The following is an 18760-nucleotide window of genomic DNA, read 5'->3' on the forward strand; positions in this document are numbered from 1 at the left end:
ACACATTGCACATTCCAGTGGATATCACAAAAGCTACCGTGCCTTTTTGTTCGTAGGGGTCGATAGAGGCGATGAGCAGTGCGCACAACACTCTGGAGTCAATCAAGTATCGTCGGGGAGTGCTACAGCTGCTCGACCAGCGTCGACTTCCACTGGAAACAGTATACTGCGACATAACCAGTATTGACGACATATGTTGCGCCATTAAGGAGATGCGTGTTCGTGGTGCGCCCGCCATAGCTGTCAGCGCCGCCCTTGCACTTGCTGTGGTAGCAGAGCGGGAACTAAAGGAGCAGCGGCAAAACTCGGTGTGGAAAACCGCTGACGATATGCGGCAGTTTTTGCTGATGAGCTGTGACAAAATGATGTCTGCCCGTCCTACTGCGGTTAATCTATCAAAGGTGCTCATTCAATTGAAGAAAGATATTGAAACGGACAAGGCTAATACGATGGAAGCCGTGTTAGAGACTTGTGTTCAACTTGCCGAAAAAATATACGCCGCCGATGTTTCCTTCAATGAGAGAATTATGCGCCACGGTGCTGCCCACCTGTTGAAACTGGCGTCAAAAGAACGGGTGAACATTTTAACCATATGCAACACGGGGGCCCTTGCCACATCCCGCTATGGGACTGCTCTTGGCATTGTGCGGCAGCTCTTCTACGAGGGTCACCTGCAGCATCTGTATGCCTGCGAGACGCGGCCGTGGAATCAGGGGGCGAGGCTCACCGTCTACGAATGCGTACAAGAAAATATTCCATGCACACTCATCTGCGACAGCGCCGTTTCGGCCGTCATGAAAACGCACGACATCGACGCTGTTGTTGTGGGAGCCGACCGCATATGCAAAAACGGCGATACAGCAAATAAGATTGGCACGTACAACCTTGCGGTAGCGGCAGCATATCACAAGGTGCCCTTTTTTGTCGCAGCGCCTTCTACAACACTCGATCCGCTAACACCAGATGGTGAAGGGGTTGTCATCGAGGAGCGGGAAGCGGCGGAAATAACACATATCGCCAGCGGTGGCGGGGGCCTACAGAGTGACAAAAGCAATTCCGATTACGGGAGGAAGCGTGTGGTGGCAGACGGGCCCCATCTGAAAGTGTGGAATCCCGTGTTTGACATCACCCCCGCCTCTCTCATCACTGGAGGTATTATCACAGAGAACGGTGTCTTTCCCCCTGCCACAGCGGGTCCGCTCTTTGACATATCCCGTATTGTTGAGCCTTGAGTCTTGGTGCTTGTGAGACGACGTTCGTGCGGTGGAGGAGTCAACTTGGGGCCAAATGGTGCGGTAAATTAACCATCAAAGGACACGTATTATTTAGTGGTAACTGGGACCGGGCAAGACGTATGTCGTGGCGCCCAATGCGCCCCGCAGTTTTGGTCGTCGCGCCTGCGAAAAGATCGTTAGTGGAGTGTGTGTGATGCGGACACCTCAGTCAGGAAGAGGTGTATTGGAAAGGGGTGGAAAGATGCCGCAAAGCCTGCTGCGTCAGGGAACGCACTCATTCTTCACCTTTATTTGTCTTGGAGTATTAATAATTCTAAAGTTCCGATTTTTAAAAGTTTTTTCTGCGCGGTTAGCTGCAGAGAATGGGGGGTTGGGAAAGGTTTGCCTTTACACCACCCGCCAGTGCTAGCTAGGACAAAACTGGTGGTGTGTGTTCTCGCATAATGTATTTTCGGGGTTTGTTATTCTCCCCTCTCACCCAACTCTACGGCCTCAATCTTCCACACTCTCCACCCCGTGACAAAACATTCCATGCTCTTCTCAACAGGTGTTCTTCAAGCGCGACAAAGTGGGGGAAAACGTGTCGCCTGCTCAGAGAAATACATACACGCACAAGGAAGAAGAATCTCTCACACAGTGCCTGCAGGTGTCGCGTGGCGGTGAGCTCACGGGAACCCCTGCCTCCAGAAGGGAAAAGCCACCGAAAGGACGGTGATATTTTACTAAAGTTCTTCCAATGACTCTTGAACACAATGATGAGTTCGCTACAGAAGGAGCAATGCATTCTGTTGACGATCCAGCGGCGACTTCCAGTAACGGCAACACACATAGGAAACCTGTGGAGCTGAGTAGCAACGCCGTTCACGGAGAAGCGAGCGGCGCCGACGTTTTGGATGGCAATGCAAGCGCTTCGACTGACGGTAGGACCAAGCCGCTCAACTCAGGACCCACGCGTGAGGCAGTAGATGACGCCATGATGGACGAGTGTCGCCGATGGGTCGCGGACGTTGTGGGCGATGCGTACAATGCCGAAGTGCTCCAGAAGGAAAATTTTGTGGATTCCCTGCGAAGTGGAGTGGTGTTGCTGGTGTTGCTGCAGAAGCTTGACGACCCCCCAGTACCCGATTCGGAGCTCCGCGTACCGAAGCGGGTTGATGGTTTTTTTGCCCGTGACAATGTCGCGAAGTTCCTGCGGCAGGCCGCAAAGAAGTTCAACCTAACGGAAATAGAATTGTTCACTGATTCAGACCTGTGTGATGGGAAGAACGACCGGGCTGTTATTACGTGTCTCCTTTCAATCGCGCGCACAGCCTACAGTCGCGGTAATATGGAGGTCGCTCCGGCGAGCATAGTCCAACAACAGGAGTTGAGCGTAAGAATAAAGCAGGCGGCGCTGAATCAGCTAAGGAAACATCTGGCAGAAGAAGGGAAAGAGGATGGCAAGGGTGAGATTTCAAAAAAGTTGGAACCTGTGGCACAGGAAGAAATGTCTCACACACCGTGCGAAAACATACCAGAAAGTGGTGAGCCCATGAAGGAAATTAAAAACGAGGTGGACGTGGAGGCAGTGGTCAACGAGTCACTTGCTGATACAGAAGATTATCGGTCGGTGGAGGAAAGTGAAGAGGCAGACTTGCCCGATGTGCCCCAGCACGGGGAACAAATGAGAGTTGATGAAGTGGCGGACGATGACAAAAGTAGGCCCTCAGGTACATACGAAACGACAACAAGACATGCACCAGTTCGCGTACGGATTGAGGGCAGGGCCTCAGACACTATAAAGCTGCCACAACACCGCACGATTCGCGCCACAAAAGAGTCACAAGGCGTTGCGATAACCCCCGTGCCCCATCAGGTGGAACAAGAAGTGAATGCCCCGCAACCCAGGGGAATGGAGACCCAGAGGCACGGTCCCACAGCACCCCCGGCATATCGGCCGCGGCGTTGGGACAAAATAGATATACTTCTAAGTGTAGTTGTCAATGCCCACTTCACTCAGCATCCGGATACCAACATTCGCTTCCGCAGACTCTCAGGGAACACCGGTGAGTATATGGTCTTCCACAAGGTCATAGGCGGAAAAAAACTTTTACACGCACGTACAGAGCTTGGGAAGGTTGTGGTTGGTGAGCAGAGGAAAAAAGGTAATATAGAAGATCTCGTGTGGACGGATCTTTCGCACTGGTTGGAGCGGCATGAGCGTGACTTCTCTAACTGATGACGTGTCGATAGGTAAAGAGGCGTGCACTTCCCCGTACACACGAGAGGCCGCCGCACACGGGTTGTATGTTGGATGGGTTAGATACTTACAGATACGTGTGTGTATGAACGGGCTTGTGACCGCACCTTTTCTCCTTTTGGTTTTCCACACTCAATGTCAGTGTGAAAAATTTGGGCGTACTTGCGTCCTAGCTTGTCACCGCACTGCATCCGGGTTAATATGGTGCATGCACAAACATTCATAAAAGCTCAGTAGCGATCTCACAACTGCGGTCTACGCGACTAACTATTCGATGCATCCAGTACGATTCGTCATCGTTCATTGTATGTCAGTACAATATAGTACAAAAGAGGGAACGGGAGGTAATGAAGGGGGGGAGGAGTGTAACCCCTTGAGAACTTTTGCTATTCGACTTGGTTGAGTCTGGCGAGCAGAAGGAAGAAAGAAAAGATTGTGTATTAACTGCAAGTTGGCGCGGCGTAAATTGTTGGCAAGTTAGGGAGAGGAGGGATAATTTCAAGTGCTGCCACAGGTTTTGAGTTCACTCTTCTTTTTACTCCGGTTTCTTCCCCGGGGACATCCCTTAATTTTCGTTTCTGCTTATTCGTTCGAGTCGTTTTAACGTAGGAACTTGTGGGAACGAACTGGCGTCAGCAGGGAGGTGGCGACATGCTCCTGTGGTTCGTTCGCCTGTTGCGAAAAAAGAAAAATGGCTGGGTGGGGTGACAAAATCAGCAGCGAAGGGAAAGGGGAACAGGCAGTTTTCTTACGGTGCGGCTCTCACCGTAAAATCTTAGACTATTCTCCATTTTCTCCTTGCTTTTTTTATGTCTTTGATAACATAATCCGGCTAGTGCTCTCACAGCGAGGATATCTGAGTAGTTTCTCCGGCTTACATTAGTATGTATGTGGACATGTGCACACTTTTTTCTGGTTGTTTCTTACCCCATTTCCCTGTTTTTCCCATCGTGTACGGACGTAAATATTATTGGCTGAGGGTCGAAAAGGCTGTTTACGATATTTCAGAAGTAGCACCGGTTGTAGCGGTTAGCATCGCCACACGCGCAGTTAATATACATCCATATTCAAAAAGGGAAGGGAAAAAATGCCTTTACCGCCTGTTGAGGACGCCCCGAACTCAATGGCACGCCGCCATTACCTCGTGGAACGCAATCGTCTACGCGTAAAGAAGTACGAGCCTACGCGACAGGCGTTTGAGGAGGAGACCGTTAAGCTTTCAAAGCAGAGGGTGGAGCAAAGGGTGGCAATGCTGAACAGCTGGAAGAGTTCCGTTCCTCTCCACACCGACACGACCCGCCCACTTCCTGGTGCCGCACGGCGCCAGAAAGAGAAGGATGAGCCGGCGGCGAAGCACATAAACCTCCAAATTTTGGATGAGGATGCAGCACTGAAGCGGGAGCGCAGGGCTTTGCTGAGGGCCGATATTTTGCAGCAGAAGAAGGACCGGGAGGAATACCTCGCCAAGTGGAGGGCAAACGAAAAGGCGTACGACAGCGCGCTCCTAGCAACCAACGCTGAGTTCGCCCGCCAGATGCAGGAGCAGGAGCGCCAAGCTGCGGTGGCCACGAAACAATACATGGACATGATGCGTGCCAGCAACCTGAAGGAGCTGGAAGCGAAAAGGGCAAAGCAAAGAGAAAAAGAAGAGGCTGATGTCGCTGCTCTTCGCACAATGCAGGAGAATCTAAGGCTGAAGATGGAGGCCGACGAACGCAGGGCTAAGGATATGAAGCGCCTTATGCAAATAGAAAACGAGGAGAATCACTCGCTCTTCAAGAAAAAGCAGGCGGAGGACAAAGCACGTGAGGATGCTTGGATCCGGACCATGATGGAGCACAACGCTGCCCTTGCGGAGCGCGAAAGGCGGGAGGCCGAACAGAAGCGTCAACAGTTCAAGGCGGACTTTGAGGACACCATCGCAAAGCAGAAGGAGTTCCGCCGCACCCATGACTACGACGAGCCGCAAGAGTTAATCCGCAAGCGAAACGAAGAAGCCGCAGCCTCTGCGGTACTCATCAGGCAGGAAGAGCGCCTCCGCAACAACGAGCAGCGGAAGCAATACCGTGAAGAGCTCATGAAGCAAATGCGCGAGAAATACGAATGGCAACTGAGCCACTTAGATGGTGTGTGAGTGAGCCCGGAGGGGCACATGCAGATGTACTGCCCTGGCCAAGCCTCCCACGCGCGTGTTCCCCTTACGTTGTGGTCCCAGTGACCCCTTGTTTTCACTCACTTCCCCCCTCTGATGTTTGTTCTTTTTTCGTTTGTTTGGTGTACTTTTCGTTCACACATATGTATTTACTATAACACAGGTGCGGAAACCCCCAAAGGAGGGGAAGGGGTTGATTCTCGGGGCTTTGTGCAACTACGCAAACTAACGACGTGTCACCTCCTGCTCAATTCCTTCACAACTTTTCACTCGACAAGGAAAGACGGGCACGGTAACGCTTTTTTGATGGGCGAGACGTGTGGGCTAAAACTTGAAGATTGAAAGGGGAAAGCAAGTTTATCTCCCAACTAAATGCAACTTGCCCCCAATGAATGCGTATGTAGAAGTTGGAGAAAGTGGCTAGAGGAAGAGTGAGAAAGGGGAATGAAGCAAAAGAAAAGAGGGGCAAGGGGAAATTGTCACACGTTGGGGTTGCGTATATGTAATCAGACGCGTTGTAGAAGTCATAGCCTTGAAATAGTTGTGTATGTACTTAAATCTCGCTAGAAAAGGAGCTTAATTTTTTTTCAGAAAAGAAAAAAAAGGGACTGCAGCAGCGCTAGTCACCGTAGCAAATTGTTTCCCGGGCACGAGAGCGGTCCGACAGCTGTCATTGTTTTCCCTTGTGTGTATATACCTTTTCCAAGCGTCTCTGATCGACTGGCGCTTCACCATCATGAACCCTACTTTCCGCTTTCCTTTTTGGATTCGCATTCACTGTCCCGTCTGGGTGTGAGAGCAGAGAGCGCATCTGAAAGAGAATAAAATACATAAGCCGCGTCACCTAAAGGTCCGCGGCAGAACATTTTATGCGTAACACCCTTAGGAGTGAAATCAGAAGAGAAGGAAAGGGGCATTAACCAGTTTACCAAGCAAAAGGAAGCGATGGAGACAGATGACGACTTGTTCGCTGAACTGCTCGCCGCCGAAATGGAAAGGACGAACGTACTCGCAGTTGAGAACTGTGGGTTTGTCGTCCAAAGCGGGGCAATGAATTCTGCTCCCGATCCGGCAGACACGAATAGGATTGGAGGAACTGGTCAACTGGTGCCCCAACGGTTGGGAGTGGACTTATCGTCTCCCCCTCACGGTGCGTTGTCGCGGGTTACGAGATCTGGTGGGCAGGACAGTAATGTCGGCACGAGGCAGTGGGAAGCAAAGGATACAAACGAACTGTTGTCCTCGTACACCACGAAGGGAAGCGGTTGCCACAAAGAGGCGTGCGCGTGGAGAAGGGCGACGTACCTTTCAGACACAGGAGGAAACGAAGACGAGTTGCTCATAGAAACCCTACTACAGCTTGCGAATGAAAAGATCTCATCATCTGCTGAACGGGAAAGTGGGGTGCAACCGCCTTCGGTCTTTATGGGTGTCACCTCTGCGGCAAGTACGAAGGGCAGCGGCCAAGTGGTCCCGGCGTCCTCTGCAGACCCGCTGGATGGCGCAGTGTTTTGGGCTGCGCTTCCAAGCGGGCCGCCCGCAACTACTGCCGGAGTTGCATCAACCTCTGCGCAATCAATCGGAATGGGTGCAGGACCAAGGAGCGCCTCGTCTATCGCACCTCAAAATGGACATTGTCAAGAAAACGACGCACAAGTGCTTACCGCTGTATTGGATGCCCTCGCCGATGGCCAGTCCAGCGTTAGCGGTGACTTTCTAAGTGAAGAGGACTGCAACATGGATGAATTGCTGGAGCGCGCAGAGCACGTCGCTGCCTCGGCAATCCGTGTAGAAGGGAAAAAGGGAGTCCGCCTGGTGCGTATCCACGAGCACGTGGGTATGCGGGAGGAGCTTCATGGAAACAGAGAAATCGTGGGATGGCCTTCCTGCGTGTGCGCTCGCCCCTCTCCTTTCGACAAAAACGCCCAGGAGTGCACCAAAACCGTCTCGCCACCTGCACCGAGAAGAGTGACACTGTGTGTTGGAACTACGCTAGGCTTTGTTTTGCTTTTCGACGAAAGGCGCCGACCCATCGGTAAATTCGGTCCGCCAAACTCCATACTTACCACTCTATCAAAACCACTAGGGGCTGTCGTCTCAATTTCGTTGTCTCACGAGGCGTCGACGATGGCAGTGGGCTATCAGCATGGCACCGTTAAGATGGTAGAAGCGAGCTCGCTATCTACGCTTCGTGAAGTTACCGATGAATTCACCACTCCAATCATCCGATTACGTCATTGCCAGGAGGAGGCCTTTCGGATTCTTGCGTTGGGAAGTTGTGGCAGTATCAAACTGCTCTCCTTCTCGCGCGTTTTGGGCATGATGAGTCACCGTGTGGTGAAAGTTGCTTCTCCCGGAGGAAGCGCACCTTTCAGCGATGTGGACCTTGTATTTATGAAGGAGGACAGAGTTCACGTCGTGGCTGCAGCTTCATTTGAAGTATTAGTTGTCCTTGCAGTGGACTGCGGAGCACAAGGTGTCGTTACGCCACTATATAAACGAAAGCAACAAACAAAAGGCACTAGGCACCATTTACAACTTCAGTTTGTACCAGTGCCACTGGAGCACGAGCTTCTTCTTTGCCTCGTGCAGAACACGGATGTGGAAGTGTTTAGGGTGGCGAATGGTGGCGTTGTGACAGACGTGCAGAAAATCACAGGCGCGCGTCTTGAAAGGTCACTGCGCGCAATGACTCACATGGATAGTTGTTGTCTTTTCCTTGATGAAGACAACTTCCTACACCTTTTTGACGTCAGCGCAGGTGTTGTTGTGGAGTCCCAGCAAATGCACGAATTGGAACCAGCGTATTTTTCCACCGATGGCCGTACGAATCGCTGCAATGCAGCACTCACGTGTAGCGGAAGAAATGCCCTCATTTTGGGGCGGACCACCGCCTTCAGCTGCACGTTGATGTCATGGTGGGAGCGCCTAGACGACTTAGTTAGCAAAAATAGGTTCCTCGAAGCACTGGATCAGCTAAAGGACTTCGCTCTCAATGTCGCCCTTGCCGTCTCGGGTCTGGAAAGTGACCCAGTGGCGCGTCGCACTAGCATTCATGCCTACCTTTCCATACTTGCTAATAAGTTCCTCGCGTACATCTTGAAGACAGCGAATTCCACGTCTTTTATTGTTGGGAGTATCACTTGCCTTATTAAAGCCTGTGCAGATGTTGATGCAATGCATGTGTTTTTTGACTCCTCAATGGTGTACCTGCGTGATGCCAAAGGCAGCGATGCGCTCGCACTCTACGCTCTTGGGCACTGCATCAATTCGGGGGTGGTGACCTTCCTGCCGGAAGCCTACGTAGAGCCTCTTTTTACTCTTCTCGCGGACGATGAATCGGATATTGCGTTGGAGGTATTGCACACACTAACCACACAGGGGGAGGGGGAACCCCTTCATGGAGTGTCGCGAGCGGAACGGGTGCTGATGAAGCTGGAGGGGGGTCACGAGTGTCTTTTGCCCCTCTCCGAGAAGTACAACTTGGTTCGTCTAAAGGTTTTCATTCTCTGTCGCTGGCACCATGGATATGCAGATGCGCTCCAGTACGCCCTGAGGGAGTGGCGCCGCGTGAACAAAGTTAATGGAAGGGACAATGAGGTAGCAGTTGACCTTTTTGAGTGCACTATGAGAGGGGCCACCGTCATGGATGGCGTTTATATTCCCGAGCAGTGCTGGCGTGAGGCAAAGGGGCAAATGTGGAGGCACCTGCTTAACACACCAGGTGAGTTCGAAGCGCTTCTTCGCGTAAATGCTGAGCGTGTTGTGATGGTTACGCTGCCCATTTTGCAGGAAAGTGGACCATATTCGCCATGGAGTAATCCAGAGGAGCGAGACGACTGCGCCGCCCAGCTTCTTTTACACCTCGCTGGGGTGGACTTTGCATCTGGGAAACCGTTTAGGCCATGGGAACTGGTGCAGCGCGACTGGCCGCCGTACTCGGTTGTGCAACAACTTTTCGCAGGGATCATACACCTCGTTTTGGGTGGTGCAGTGGTGCTGACTCCAGTGCAGTTATTCTTTGATCACGCCTGTACGCATCTAATATATCAGTTCCAAATGGCCAGGGACAATGTGCAGAGGCGCAGTGCGCAGACGGACGTGATAGCACTTCTTACCAGCCCACACATGGAAGGACTTAACTTCGCATTTGTCGAGGCAGCGCTACATCAGCAACGAATGGGCCGTGCCTTGGCAGAACTTCATTACATTCGTGGGGAGTTGGCCGAGGCCATCGAGTGCTACCTTTGTAAAGAATACAACCGTTTTGACGCTACACTTGCCAAAGACGTGTTCAACTTTATCTGGAGGGTAAGCCGCATAGAAGGTGAAGGAAAGAGGGAACGGAGCAGGCGGCTCCGCGATGCCGTGATGCATCACATTGCTGCACTAGCTGACGCAGACCCCACAGCACTAGCGCGGTTTGTGTTTGAGCACCTTCGTGATGACCACGAGGAGGTGATGAGCATTATCCGCAAGTCTAGTAAGACATTTCTCCGCTATATTGACGAGTTGGTTGCGAAAGCAGAGCCAAAAGTTCTGGGGGATGTAATGCTGCAAAACGCGTATATTGGCCTGCTTTGCTCTGAAGATCCGGAGCGGGTGTATCCGTACATGCGGGCATACGAGGCCGCGTTGGCTTACGACTGCGACACTGTCTTATGCTCCATGAAGAAGTACAAGGTGATTGACGCCGCCGTTTACTTGCTCGAAAAGAGGTTCCGCGTTGAGGAAGCCGTTGAAGTGTTGATGGACGCCATTACAAGTAAACTTCATGAGGTGCAGTTGGAGCTTATACGCGAGGTCCAGTCTCCAGAGATGAGAAACGGAAGTTTTGTATCAGGTTCCGCACAACGCAAGCATTCGTCTCCACAGCGCCAAACCATAAGAGCAGCTCAATCGGGGTCCTGTGAGGAGGCTCTTCAACACGTGGTGAGGCACGCAGTTGATCTATGCGCTAGGCATTACGCCGCGGAGGAAGCTCGGTCGTATAAGGTGTGGATGACATTGTTTGGTCATTTCGCAAGTCCGCAAAAAAGTCTAGGCGACTGTCTAGAACGGGAGGGAGCGCTGCAAGAATCAGGTTCCATCTCCAAAGCTCTTGACGAAAGAAACGGAGGCCCCGCGGAGTTCGGGGGCTCAACGAAGAAGTCTGGTACACCGTTAAGCCTTACGCCCGAAGAGCGTTCCATTGTGGTTAAGAGATTGCTTCCCTTATTCACCGATTACGCGTCATACATCTTGATGTGTATGATCAAGGTGCTCAACCTTGCCGACGTTATTACATTCATCGTGGGAAGTTGCAAGAGGGAGGGTTTAAAAACTCTTGAGTCGATAATTTCCCGTACGGTGGGTTCGCTGCGATTTGAGTGCGAAGTTAACGAAATTTGCAATGATTCCCTTCAGCAGGATGCTATAAATTTAAGCAGGGAACATTACCGCCGCTTAAATATGGGTGTGATGCCCGTGGCCAACATGTGTTATGTGTGCGGTGGGGACCTTAACTTTGCTCGTGGCGTGGGGGCCGAAACAGCCGTGAGGATATACGCATGCGGTCACGCGTATCATGAGAAATGTATTGTGGGTGTTGCTAGTGAACACCTAGGCAATACGTGTATCCAGTGCAGCAGGTCGCGATCAGGTGTTGTTAATTCATCAGCGCTGAATATGGGAGTAGTCCAACTGGGCGAGGGCATCCCTGGAAATGTTGGACCCAACCAACGCGGCTGTCACTTAGAGGAGGAAGAACAAGAGGGTGGGGAAGCCGCGGAAGTTGACAACCCACAGGTGATTTTGCGGAGGTTAAGGCAAACACGAGCGAAGATGAGCTGGTCTCGGGAATGCAGAAACAGGATACAAAGTTTCCTCCGCAAGAAATGTGGTGAACAGGAAACTCTTTCCATGGCTCCAACGGTGGAGAGACCTCTTGTAGTGTTACCGGGCGTCATTGGCACAACCTCAGCGGCCGCATCGGAAGAAGGGCCAGAAGCCTTGCCAGAAGTGGACAACGCGCTTCCAATGACACTGACTGATGAGGAGGTTCTCGAGTTATTCGACACCTGATGATAGCATTGGAGAAATGGTATGAAGAAGAGGAATGTGCCAGAGGAGATGTTGCGCAGGTCGCTACCACCTTCGTGACGCCGCCGAAAATTCGGTTATAACGTTTCATGGCTACTGAAGTACAAAAGGGTCCGGGTTTGGGCCAACGGTTAGCGTATGGGAAAAGTGAGTGAACCCATGAGTGGTTTCCCATCTTGTATAGCACGTACTCAAATCGCACATGGGGGGGGGGGGCACCAGTAAATGCTGTTTGTGGGGTCTCTAGCACTATCTTACATGCATTGTATAGTCCCTTGGAAAATTGAGTGTTTTTTGTTGCTGTTGGTGTTGGTGGTGCTTGCTTTGTTGCTCTCTTTCACGATCGTTCACAGAATGGTCAAATGCAGTAACGAGTACGGTGGATTATTGTATGGAAGCCCGTCATCAAGGGCGCTATCACTTGCTTTCGCCTTTTTCCCCACCCCACCTCAAAAATAATAATAATAATCCTCTGTTCCTCCCCTTCTGCTCCCTTCATAACAAACTGATAAACACGTGTAATCATTCGGAACTTCACACACGCACAAAAAAAAAAGGACTTGAGGTTTAAATGGGGGTGCCAACAATGGAACGAAGCCACGGTCGTCGCTCACCCGACGAGGTCCGTTACCCTCACATTGTGCTCAACGTGCTTGGACAGAGTTACAGTAGCGCATGCATCGAAGTCGGAAGCACGCGGGTCGTTTGCGCCGTACATCACCCACAACAACTAATTGATGAGTACCGCGGGAGTCGAGGACGTGTTGCCTGTACAGTGCGAAGATCCTCTCGCGCGCAAAAGCATGGATTAGCATTTCGAGCAGACGTCACACCAGAAAAAGACCTGGCCTTGGCGTTAGAAGGTGTAGTTGAGCAGGCAGTTGTGTTGGAGAAAATACCGCAGCTGTTGGTGGAGGTTGTGGTAGAGATCCTCGCAGAGGATGGCGGGCTTTGGGACGCGATAGCCACGGGTGTGTGTGCCGCACTGGCGAGTGGGGGATTTGAAATGTACGACACTTTTTCCGCCTGCGGTGCCGCGCTCCTGCCCGACGGCTCCATCGTGACCGATCCCAGCGCCACCGAGTGGAACACTGCTAAGGCCACAGCGGTCACGTGTGCCATGTTGAACTCAGGAAATATGTGCTTCACCGCGCAGCGGGGGTCGTGTGAGCCGACCACTGCACTCGACCTTGTGACGGCTGCTTTGAAGGGAACCTTGGCGCGTAAGAATGTCATCTCATCTCAGTTGTGCGAACAGTTTGCATTTTAGGAGATAAGTGTTTCGCTATAACGATAAAATTTTTCCATTCCACCTTTCATTTGCAGGACCAGTAAAAGCATGAGTGCGGTGCGGGGGGGGGAAGTTGCGCCCACACGAATAAATTTGGTTGCAGACCTCAGCACTCACTCGTTTTTTTTTCCAGAGGTGCCGCTTCACGATGGCTGTTCTTTACTTCTGACTATGTCTATCCTTTCCCCCACGCCCCTCCCTTTTCCATAGCTGAGGCATATGGCAACGTCGGAATCTGACGGGCTTCTCATGACGGAAGAAGTAGTTATACAACAATGTAAGAAACATCACGGGTATTCCACACCGGAACTCAACCGAAATATATACCTTAACCACTTGGGACTTATGAACATCTCATCCCTTAACGCATTCCACCAATGCAGGGTGTTGTACCTCAACAATAATGCCATCGATAACTTGGAGGGGCTTCACCCACTTCAAAATTTGCACGCGCTTTATATTGGTAATAACGCTATTCGAAACTGTAAAAGCTTTCCGATGTTGCCTTCGCTGCGACTTGTAGACATTTCCTCAAATTTTATTGAAAGCTTGGAAGGCCTTTCGAGCATCCCCAACTTAGAGACTTTACTTGCCTCACGGAATCGGGTGAGGAACCTTAGGGGAGTAGAGGGGAACAGAAAGCTAATGACGATCGATGTTTCAAAGAATGCTATTGAACGTGAGGAAGACATCGTGCCGTGGATTCTCGAAATGGAAGGACTTCGCAGTTGCATGTTTCAAGGCAACCGCTTTGTAACTTCAATGCAAAGTTATAGAAAAAAGATAATTGCGTGGGTGCCGTCGCTGCGCTTCATGGACCAATGCCCTGTGTTCCCCGAGGAGCGGAGCTGCGCTGAAGCGTATGCTCAAGGAGGAACAAGGGCAGAAAAAGCGCAGCGTGACGAAAACAGACGTCAGGAGGAGCAGGAAAGGCAGAGACAGTTTGAGTTCTTCGGCAGCCAACGTCAGGAGGCTCGTGAAAGTCGAGACACCAAGGGCCCAACATGCACCAATACCGCCTATTATGACGATAACGATTTGCAGTGTATATATGTGCCAAACAGTGTGGGACGTGTGTAAAAAACTCGATACCTCGGTGGGTTCAGTAGCCCCTTGTCGCACAACCGCAGAAAAGCAGCCGGTTGCCCATGCGCGTGCCCGATAGGTCGCGTTGACACGCGTGCAGAGCCTATCTTGAGGACGGTCTGGGGCTTCGGCTGCTGAGACATGCTTGCGAAAACGAAAAACAGGCAAGTCCCCTCAACCAATGGGCCAGAGGCGAGTATGTTTTGTGCTAAATCACTTTTCCTACCACCACCCCAAACAAGCACGCGAGGTGCACTACTTTCTTCGTATCGGTTGTTGGTGGCTTCTTTAGTCAGATACACCAGGCACAAGGGACATAGAAAGTTAGTGGGGAAGAAAGGGGCATTCTTTGGAGAAGAAAAATGACGATTGTTGCGGACTGTGGAAACTCACAGGCAGTGACATCCGTGTGCACAATGGGAACGCCTGAGTGCGATGAGGAGCTCAGGCTCTTTCTGCGTTGTTTGCGCGCCCTTCATCCGCATGTGCAAGTGGTAGTGGGATGCACATCTGGCATGATCAGCCCTGGTCGAAGTGCGAGCAGTGCCTTTGCTGACTTCGGTGCGGATGAAAAAATCGAGTGGGTTCCCTGTCTCGATCCTTACCTACCCATCAACAGGGGCGCAATGGAACAGCAGCACGGGGTGTGGTACCCCTCGCGCCATGCAGACTTCATGATGGAAAAGGCAAACTTGATGGAGCGCGCGATGATGCTGCACAGTCCGCAGAAGCCTTGCGGGGGCGGCCCAGAATGCGTTGTGGCGTTCCTCGACTGTGATGTCGTCTTGCTGGGAGAGCTTCCGTGCATCCCATTTGGCACGCAAGTGGCGTTGTCACCGCATCAACTGCGTACTCGAGACGAAGCTCTCTTCGGCAAGTATAACGGTGGATATGTTGTTGCTACCACCCCTTCTGTTATCTATGAGTGGAGGCGCGCAACACAGTACTCGAGGTACTTTGACCAAGCCTCGCTAGAGTGCGTGGCCAACAGTTTCTCATCCACTCTATACGAGTTGCCACCGCAACACAATTACGGATACTGGCGGCTCTTCCAGACTTACCGAGTAGATCCACTTGCTGAAGCGAAGCAGTTTTCTATTAAGCCAATGGGCAGCCCCCGCCAATGGACCCTCTGCTACGAGGGAGCCCCGCTCAGATCCATTCACACGCACCTTCTCACATCAACATGCCGGCAAGGGCGGGACGTTCAGGCATTTAACACGCTCATAAAAAGATGGATACAAAGGTGCGTTCAACCTCCACACCGGGTGACAACCGCAGCAGTTGCGGCCAACCGGCTCTATGAGGTGTGTCTCGGTCCTTACCTGAAAGTGGCTGGTCAAAAGTTGTCCAAAGCGCCGCCATGAGGTTTCTACGACACTTTGCTCGGGTATCGTTACTGCGTTGTAGCTGTGTTCTTTTTCGTTCCTTTACTTCATCGGCAGTCCTTTCAACGCCGTAGATTGCACGGCACATTTTTACATCCCCAACGATGGAGTGGGACATGACCCTTTTACAAAAGTGTAAGGCCTCTGCAGAGCGGCATGCTCAGCTTCGTAAGGGACCCTAATGGTCCCCTAGAAAGGTTAGCGTCAAAACTCACAAAAAAAACAAGTAGGGGTTTCGGCTGCTTCCCTTTTTTAACACGGAAACCCTGATGGCCCTCTCCTCCCCATTATCCCCCTTAAGTTGAGTATGCATTGTGGCTGCAACGATGCCACACTTCTTTCCACTAGCTGTCTATTTTTCCCCTTGTCTTTGCCCCAAACGGGTGCGCGCATACACAACCGTACGAGTCGCCACTCGAGGAAACTGCTGACCTCTATGGCACTCTTGCATCCGACAACGGTACAATGTTTGCATGTGAAAAATGGAAAATGAGGGGAGAGAAATAGAAAAGGAAGTGATGTCATACAACCAAAGCACCCGCCGACGCAACGAGAGCGGTGAGTACGGTTGAGGCAGGGGTACTCACAATTGGCTCGAAATAACAAAGCCCACAAAATCCCACCCGTTTGCTTTGATGCCCATTAGCCCAAACACTGGACAGATCTCTTTATATATACGACGGGCACGAGACGATTAGTCAAAAACGTCTGTTCCGTCAAACGGAGAATACACTCGCTCCCCCCCCCTCCCTTTAACACGAGTGTCCTCCGAAACTCAGTAACGTGAGAGTGTCGAGAGTTGAGGCAGCGACCTCGTAGGGATCCTCCAGTTGGAGGGGAGGCGCACCAAAACACTCTTTGCGTCATCGCACTGAAAGGTCAGATTTCGGCGTAAACGCTGCGGAAGTTGCCAATACATACATACGGTCCACAGCACAGGACCTTCTGTTTTGCGTCGGAACCACCAAAACACAGCTGCACCACCGACGACTCAGGTCAATGAGAGGTGCGACGTCGGAGCCGCTGATTCTAAACACGGGAGTACCTTTTTTCCACAGCACAAAGCTGGGACCTTTACACATCTGGGGGCACCGAACTCTTTGGAAATATATTGGTTTATCCCCTCACGTTGTGCGTGCCACGCGCCGTCACTCCTAGGATCGGCCAGAGACCTGCACTCCCCCCTTCCCCACCCTCCAGCAAACTTCACCACAAGGACGTACTTTCCATCCCTCCTTTGAACCAAGGAGACGCTTGAACCGCCGTGGTGTGGGACGCCCGACTGCCCGTTTCTCATCCATTCTGGACAGTCAGCGCCATATGCGGCACCATGCGCTCCCTCTCCTGCAACGTGCTCCCCACCCACCCCCCCCCAAAAAAAAAGCCACGCAACACACCAACTTTAGGTTTAATGAAGAGCGCAGCGCCGCCTCCGCTATTGGTGGTGGACAGCGTCTGACCCCGGCGCCGGAGGGGACCCGCCATCCATTCCATTCCGACTTTACCCAAGTGTATGGAACCGCTGCGCCACAACCCCAAACCGGTTGACCTCAGGGGAACCGAGTAGAGAGGCGGGTCCGTTTCCCCTCGCAATCCTTGAGGTCACTTCACGAGTCGTTGCGCAGGAAAAAATAAAAGGAACTTTGCGAACCGGTGAGCCTTTGAATGCATGTGGAGACGCGGTGTTTCCTTTGGACCCAGTGCTAAGTGGGGAAAGGCTAATACCGTCAGAAGGGGGAAATATCAGCCCGCTCCGCATTCTTGCCGTGGCGCCGGGCGCCCTTGGTTAAGGCCATGTCTCACTTCGACCGTCTGAACGGTATCGGCAGCAACCCCCTTGGTTTGAGGTCTGGGAAGAGCTGTCCCCTACAAAGTGCCTTTCCACCTCGTTTACTTCCCCAACTTTTGTGACATCGGGAATTTAAACAGCCAACTGCGACCCCCGATATTCCGATTTCGACCGATTGCGGGTATCCTTTGATTCCTAAACCCTGTAGCTGGCGAGGCCAACCTCCTTGACGTAGTGCTTGGGTTATGACGAATGGTTGCTGCACTCCTTTGTCACGTTCAACTTCTCCGACTCTCCACATGGAAACTTTCTAACAACCCCGCCACCGACAGGATGATTCCGCCTGCCGCATCCGTGTCAGCCGCTTCGCCCTATAGGGTTAACCTTGTCCACTGCGCTTTGCGGGACTTGCCGAGAGGGTGTCTGGGAGTGTCATCGCTGACTCTCCATTTTGTAACCACTTCGGTTGTTTTTTCCCCCTCTCCTTGTATCCGCACTTGCTGCGCGGATGGTCAGCCACACGTTTGTTTACGCTGTGTGGCACAGGGACCGCACCTCTCATTAGATGCTCCTCGAAGTTTCCAGTTGGCAAGCGTCCCGCAACAAGTCCCCTCCCGCGTGTCAGATTCGCCATCCTTGCAACGGCAATACTTCCTATCTGACAGACTTTTCTCGCGTCTGCCTGTTTGGTGTCTTCCTATTCCTCCACGGGCTCCCTCCTTAACTTTCTTCGCCAGTTTTCAACCCTATTCCCCCTTTTCAAATGGGCACGGGGTAAGTCCTCTCTCGAAAATGCGCGGTTGCAAGCAAAGCGCCTTCGAGCCTCACCACCACAGGTTATGGGTTCGCTTTGCCCTCTCCTTTTCTCTGTCTAGGAGTTTGTGGCCTTCGATCCCACCCATTGCCTCGAGGCGATGCGAGTAACTATTTTTCATATCCTCATCACCATCTGGGGTCCCGAACAGGGTAATTGAATATTGCCGCAGGGTGCTGACTTCCCACTTTTAGCCAAATGCACACCCCCATTTCGCAATGTTCGCGCGGCCAACCTACAAAATTTTCCCTTTCTCTTAGTCGCGATCTACGCTTTAGCGCCGTTGTCAACCCCCCTTCCCCGAAGAAACCGTGGGCTCAGGTATGCACACGCTAAGATTGTTGTCTTTTGTCCTGTTTTCCATTCCCCGCAGCAAGGAGTTCACGTTTTCCAGCGTTTCGTCCGCCACTGCCCCAGGGGAAGATGCGGTTGGGCACCGTACAAACCACCAGATTGCAGTGTCCTAGCCCCAGTTTCAGTAAGTGGAAACGGTGTGCCTAATCCGCTGGTTGGCGCCACTAAGCTTTGCTTTTGCCGTTTCTGCCTTCGAAAGCACTGCTATTTACACTCATTCCCGCATTTGTTTGTTTGTTTGGGGGGGGGAAGGGGAGGGAAAGGGAGTGCCACGCAGTGTCACCAAGAGTTTTTCAAGTTTTTGGCATAGACATGAACAAAGATGGCATCC

General features: G+C 51.9%; 8 protein-coding genes across 8 annotated transcripts; all 8 read left to right on the forward strand.

The window, feature by feature from the left end:
• Nucleotides 1–71: 71 nt before the first annotated feature.
• TbgDal_XI12320 (translation initiation factor 2 subunit,putative) lies at nucleotides 72–1232 on the forward strand (the record flags this gene model as incomplete). Its single annotated transcript, XM_011782075.1, has 1 exon — nucleotides 72–1232. The coding sequence occupies one exon, from the start codon at nucleotides 72–74 to the stop codon at nucleotides 1230–1232; it is 1161 nt and encodes a 386-aa protein (XP_011780377.1).
• A 739-nt stretch (nucleotides 1233–1971) lies between these two features.
• On the forward strand, nucleotides 1972–3453 carry TbgDal_XI12330 (hypothetical protein, conserved; the record flags this gene model as incomplete). Its single annotated transcript, XM_011782076.1, has 1 exon — nucleotides 1972–3453. The coding sequence occupies one exon, from the start codon at nucleotides 1972–1974 to the stop codon at nucleotides 3451–3453; it is 1482 nt and encodes a 493-aa protein (XP_011780378.1).
• A 1108-nt stretch (nucleotides 3454–4561) lies between these two features.
• Nucleotides 4562–5608, forward strand: TbgDal_XI12340 (hypothetical protein, conserved; the record flags this gene model as incomplete). The annotated part of the gene is made up of 1 exon (XM_011782077.1): nucleotides 4562–5608. One exon carries the CDS (start codon nucleotides 4562–4564, stop codon nucleotides 5606–5608), a length of 1047 nt encoding a protein of 348 aa, XP_011780379.1.
• A 963-nt stretch (nucleotides 5609–6571) lies between these two features.
• TbgDal_XI12350 (hypothetical protein, conserved) lies at nucleotides 6572–11689 on the forward strand (the record flags this gene model as incomplete). The annotated part of the gene is made up of 1 exon (XM_011782078.1): nucleotides 6572–11689. One exon carries the CDS (start codon nucleotides 6572–6574, stop codon nucleotides 11687–11689), a length of 5118 nt encoding a protein of 1705 aa, XP_011780380.1.
• A 589-nt stretch (nucleotides 11690–12278) lies between these two features.
• On the forward strand, nucleotides 12279–12977 carry TbgDal_XI12360 (exosome-associated protein 4, putative; the record flags this gene model as incomplete). Its single annotated transcript, XM_011782079.1, has 1 exon — nucleotides 12279–12977. One exon carries the CDS (start codon nucleotides 12279–12281, stop codon nucleotides 12975–12977), a length of 699 nt encoding a protein of 232 aa, XP_011780381.1.
• A 240-nt stretch (nucleotides 12978–13217) lies between these two features.
• On the forward strand, nucleotides 13218–14078 carry TbgDal_XI12370 (hypothetical protein, conserved; the record flags this gene model as incomplete). The annotated part of the gene is made up of 1 exon (XM_011782080.1): nucleotides 13218–14078. The coding sequence occupies one exon, from the start codon at nucleotides 13218–13220 to the stop codon at nucleotides 14076–14078; it is 861 nt and encodes a 286-aa protein (XP_011780382.1).
• Nucleotides 14079–14446: 368 nt separating this feature from the next.
• TbgDal_XI12380 (hypothetical protein, conserved) lies at nucleotides 14447–15451 on the forward strand (the record flags this gene model as incomplete). The annotated part of the gene is made up of 1 exon (XM_011782081.1): nucleotides 14447–15451. The coding sequence occupies one exon, from the start codon at nucleotides 14447–14449 to the stop codon at nucleotides 15449–15451; it is 1005 nt and encodes a 334-aa protein (XP_011780383.1).
• Nucleotides 15452–17513: 2062 nt separating this feature from the next.
• TbgDal_XI12390 (hypothetical protein, conserved) lies at nucleotides 17514–18185 on the forward strand (the record flags this gene model as incomplete). Its single annotated transcript, XM_011782082.1, has 1 exon — nucleotides 17514–18185. The coding sequence occupies one exon, from the start codon at nucleotides 17514–17516 to the stop codon at nucleotides 18183–18185; it is 672 nt and encodes a 223-aa protein (XP_011780384.1).
• Nucleotides 18186–18760: the final 575 nt, after the last annotated feature.

The sequence above is a fragment of the Trypanosoma brucei genome, chromosome 11 (assembly GCF_000210295.1).
Source record: "Trypanosoma brucei gambiense DAL972 chromosome 11, complete sequence".
Taxonomy (NCBI): Eukaryota; Euglenozoa; class Kinetoplastea; order Trypanosomatida; family Trypanosomatidae; genus Trypanosoma; species Trypanosoma brucei.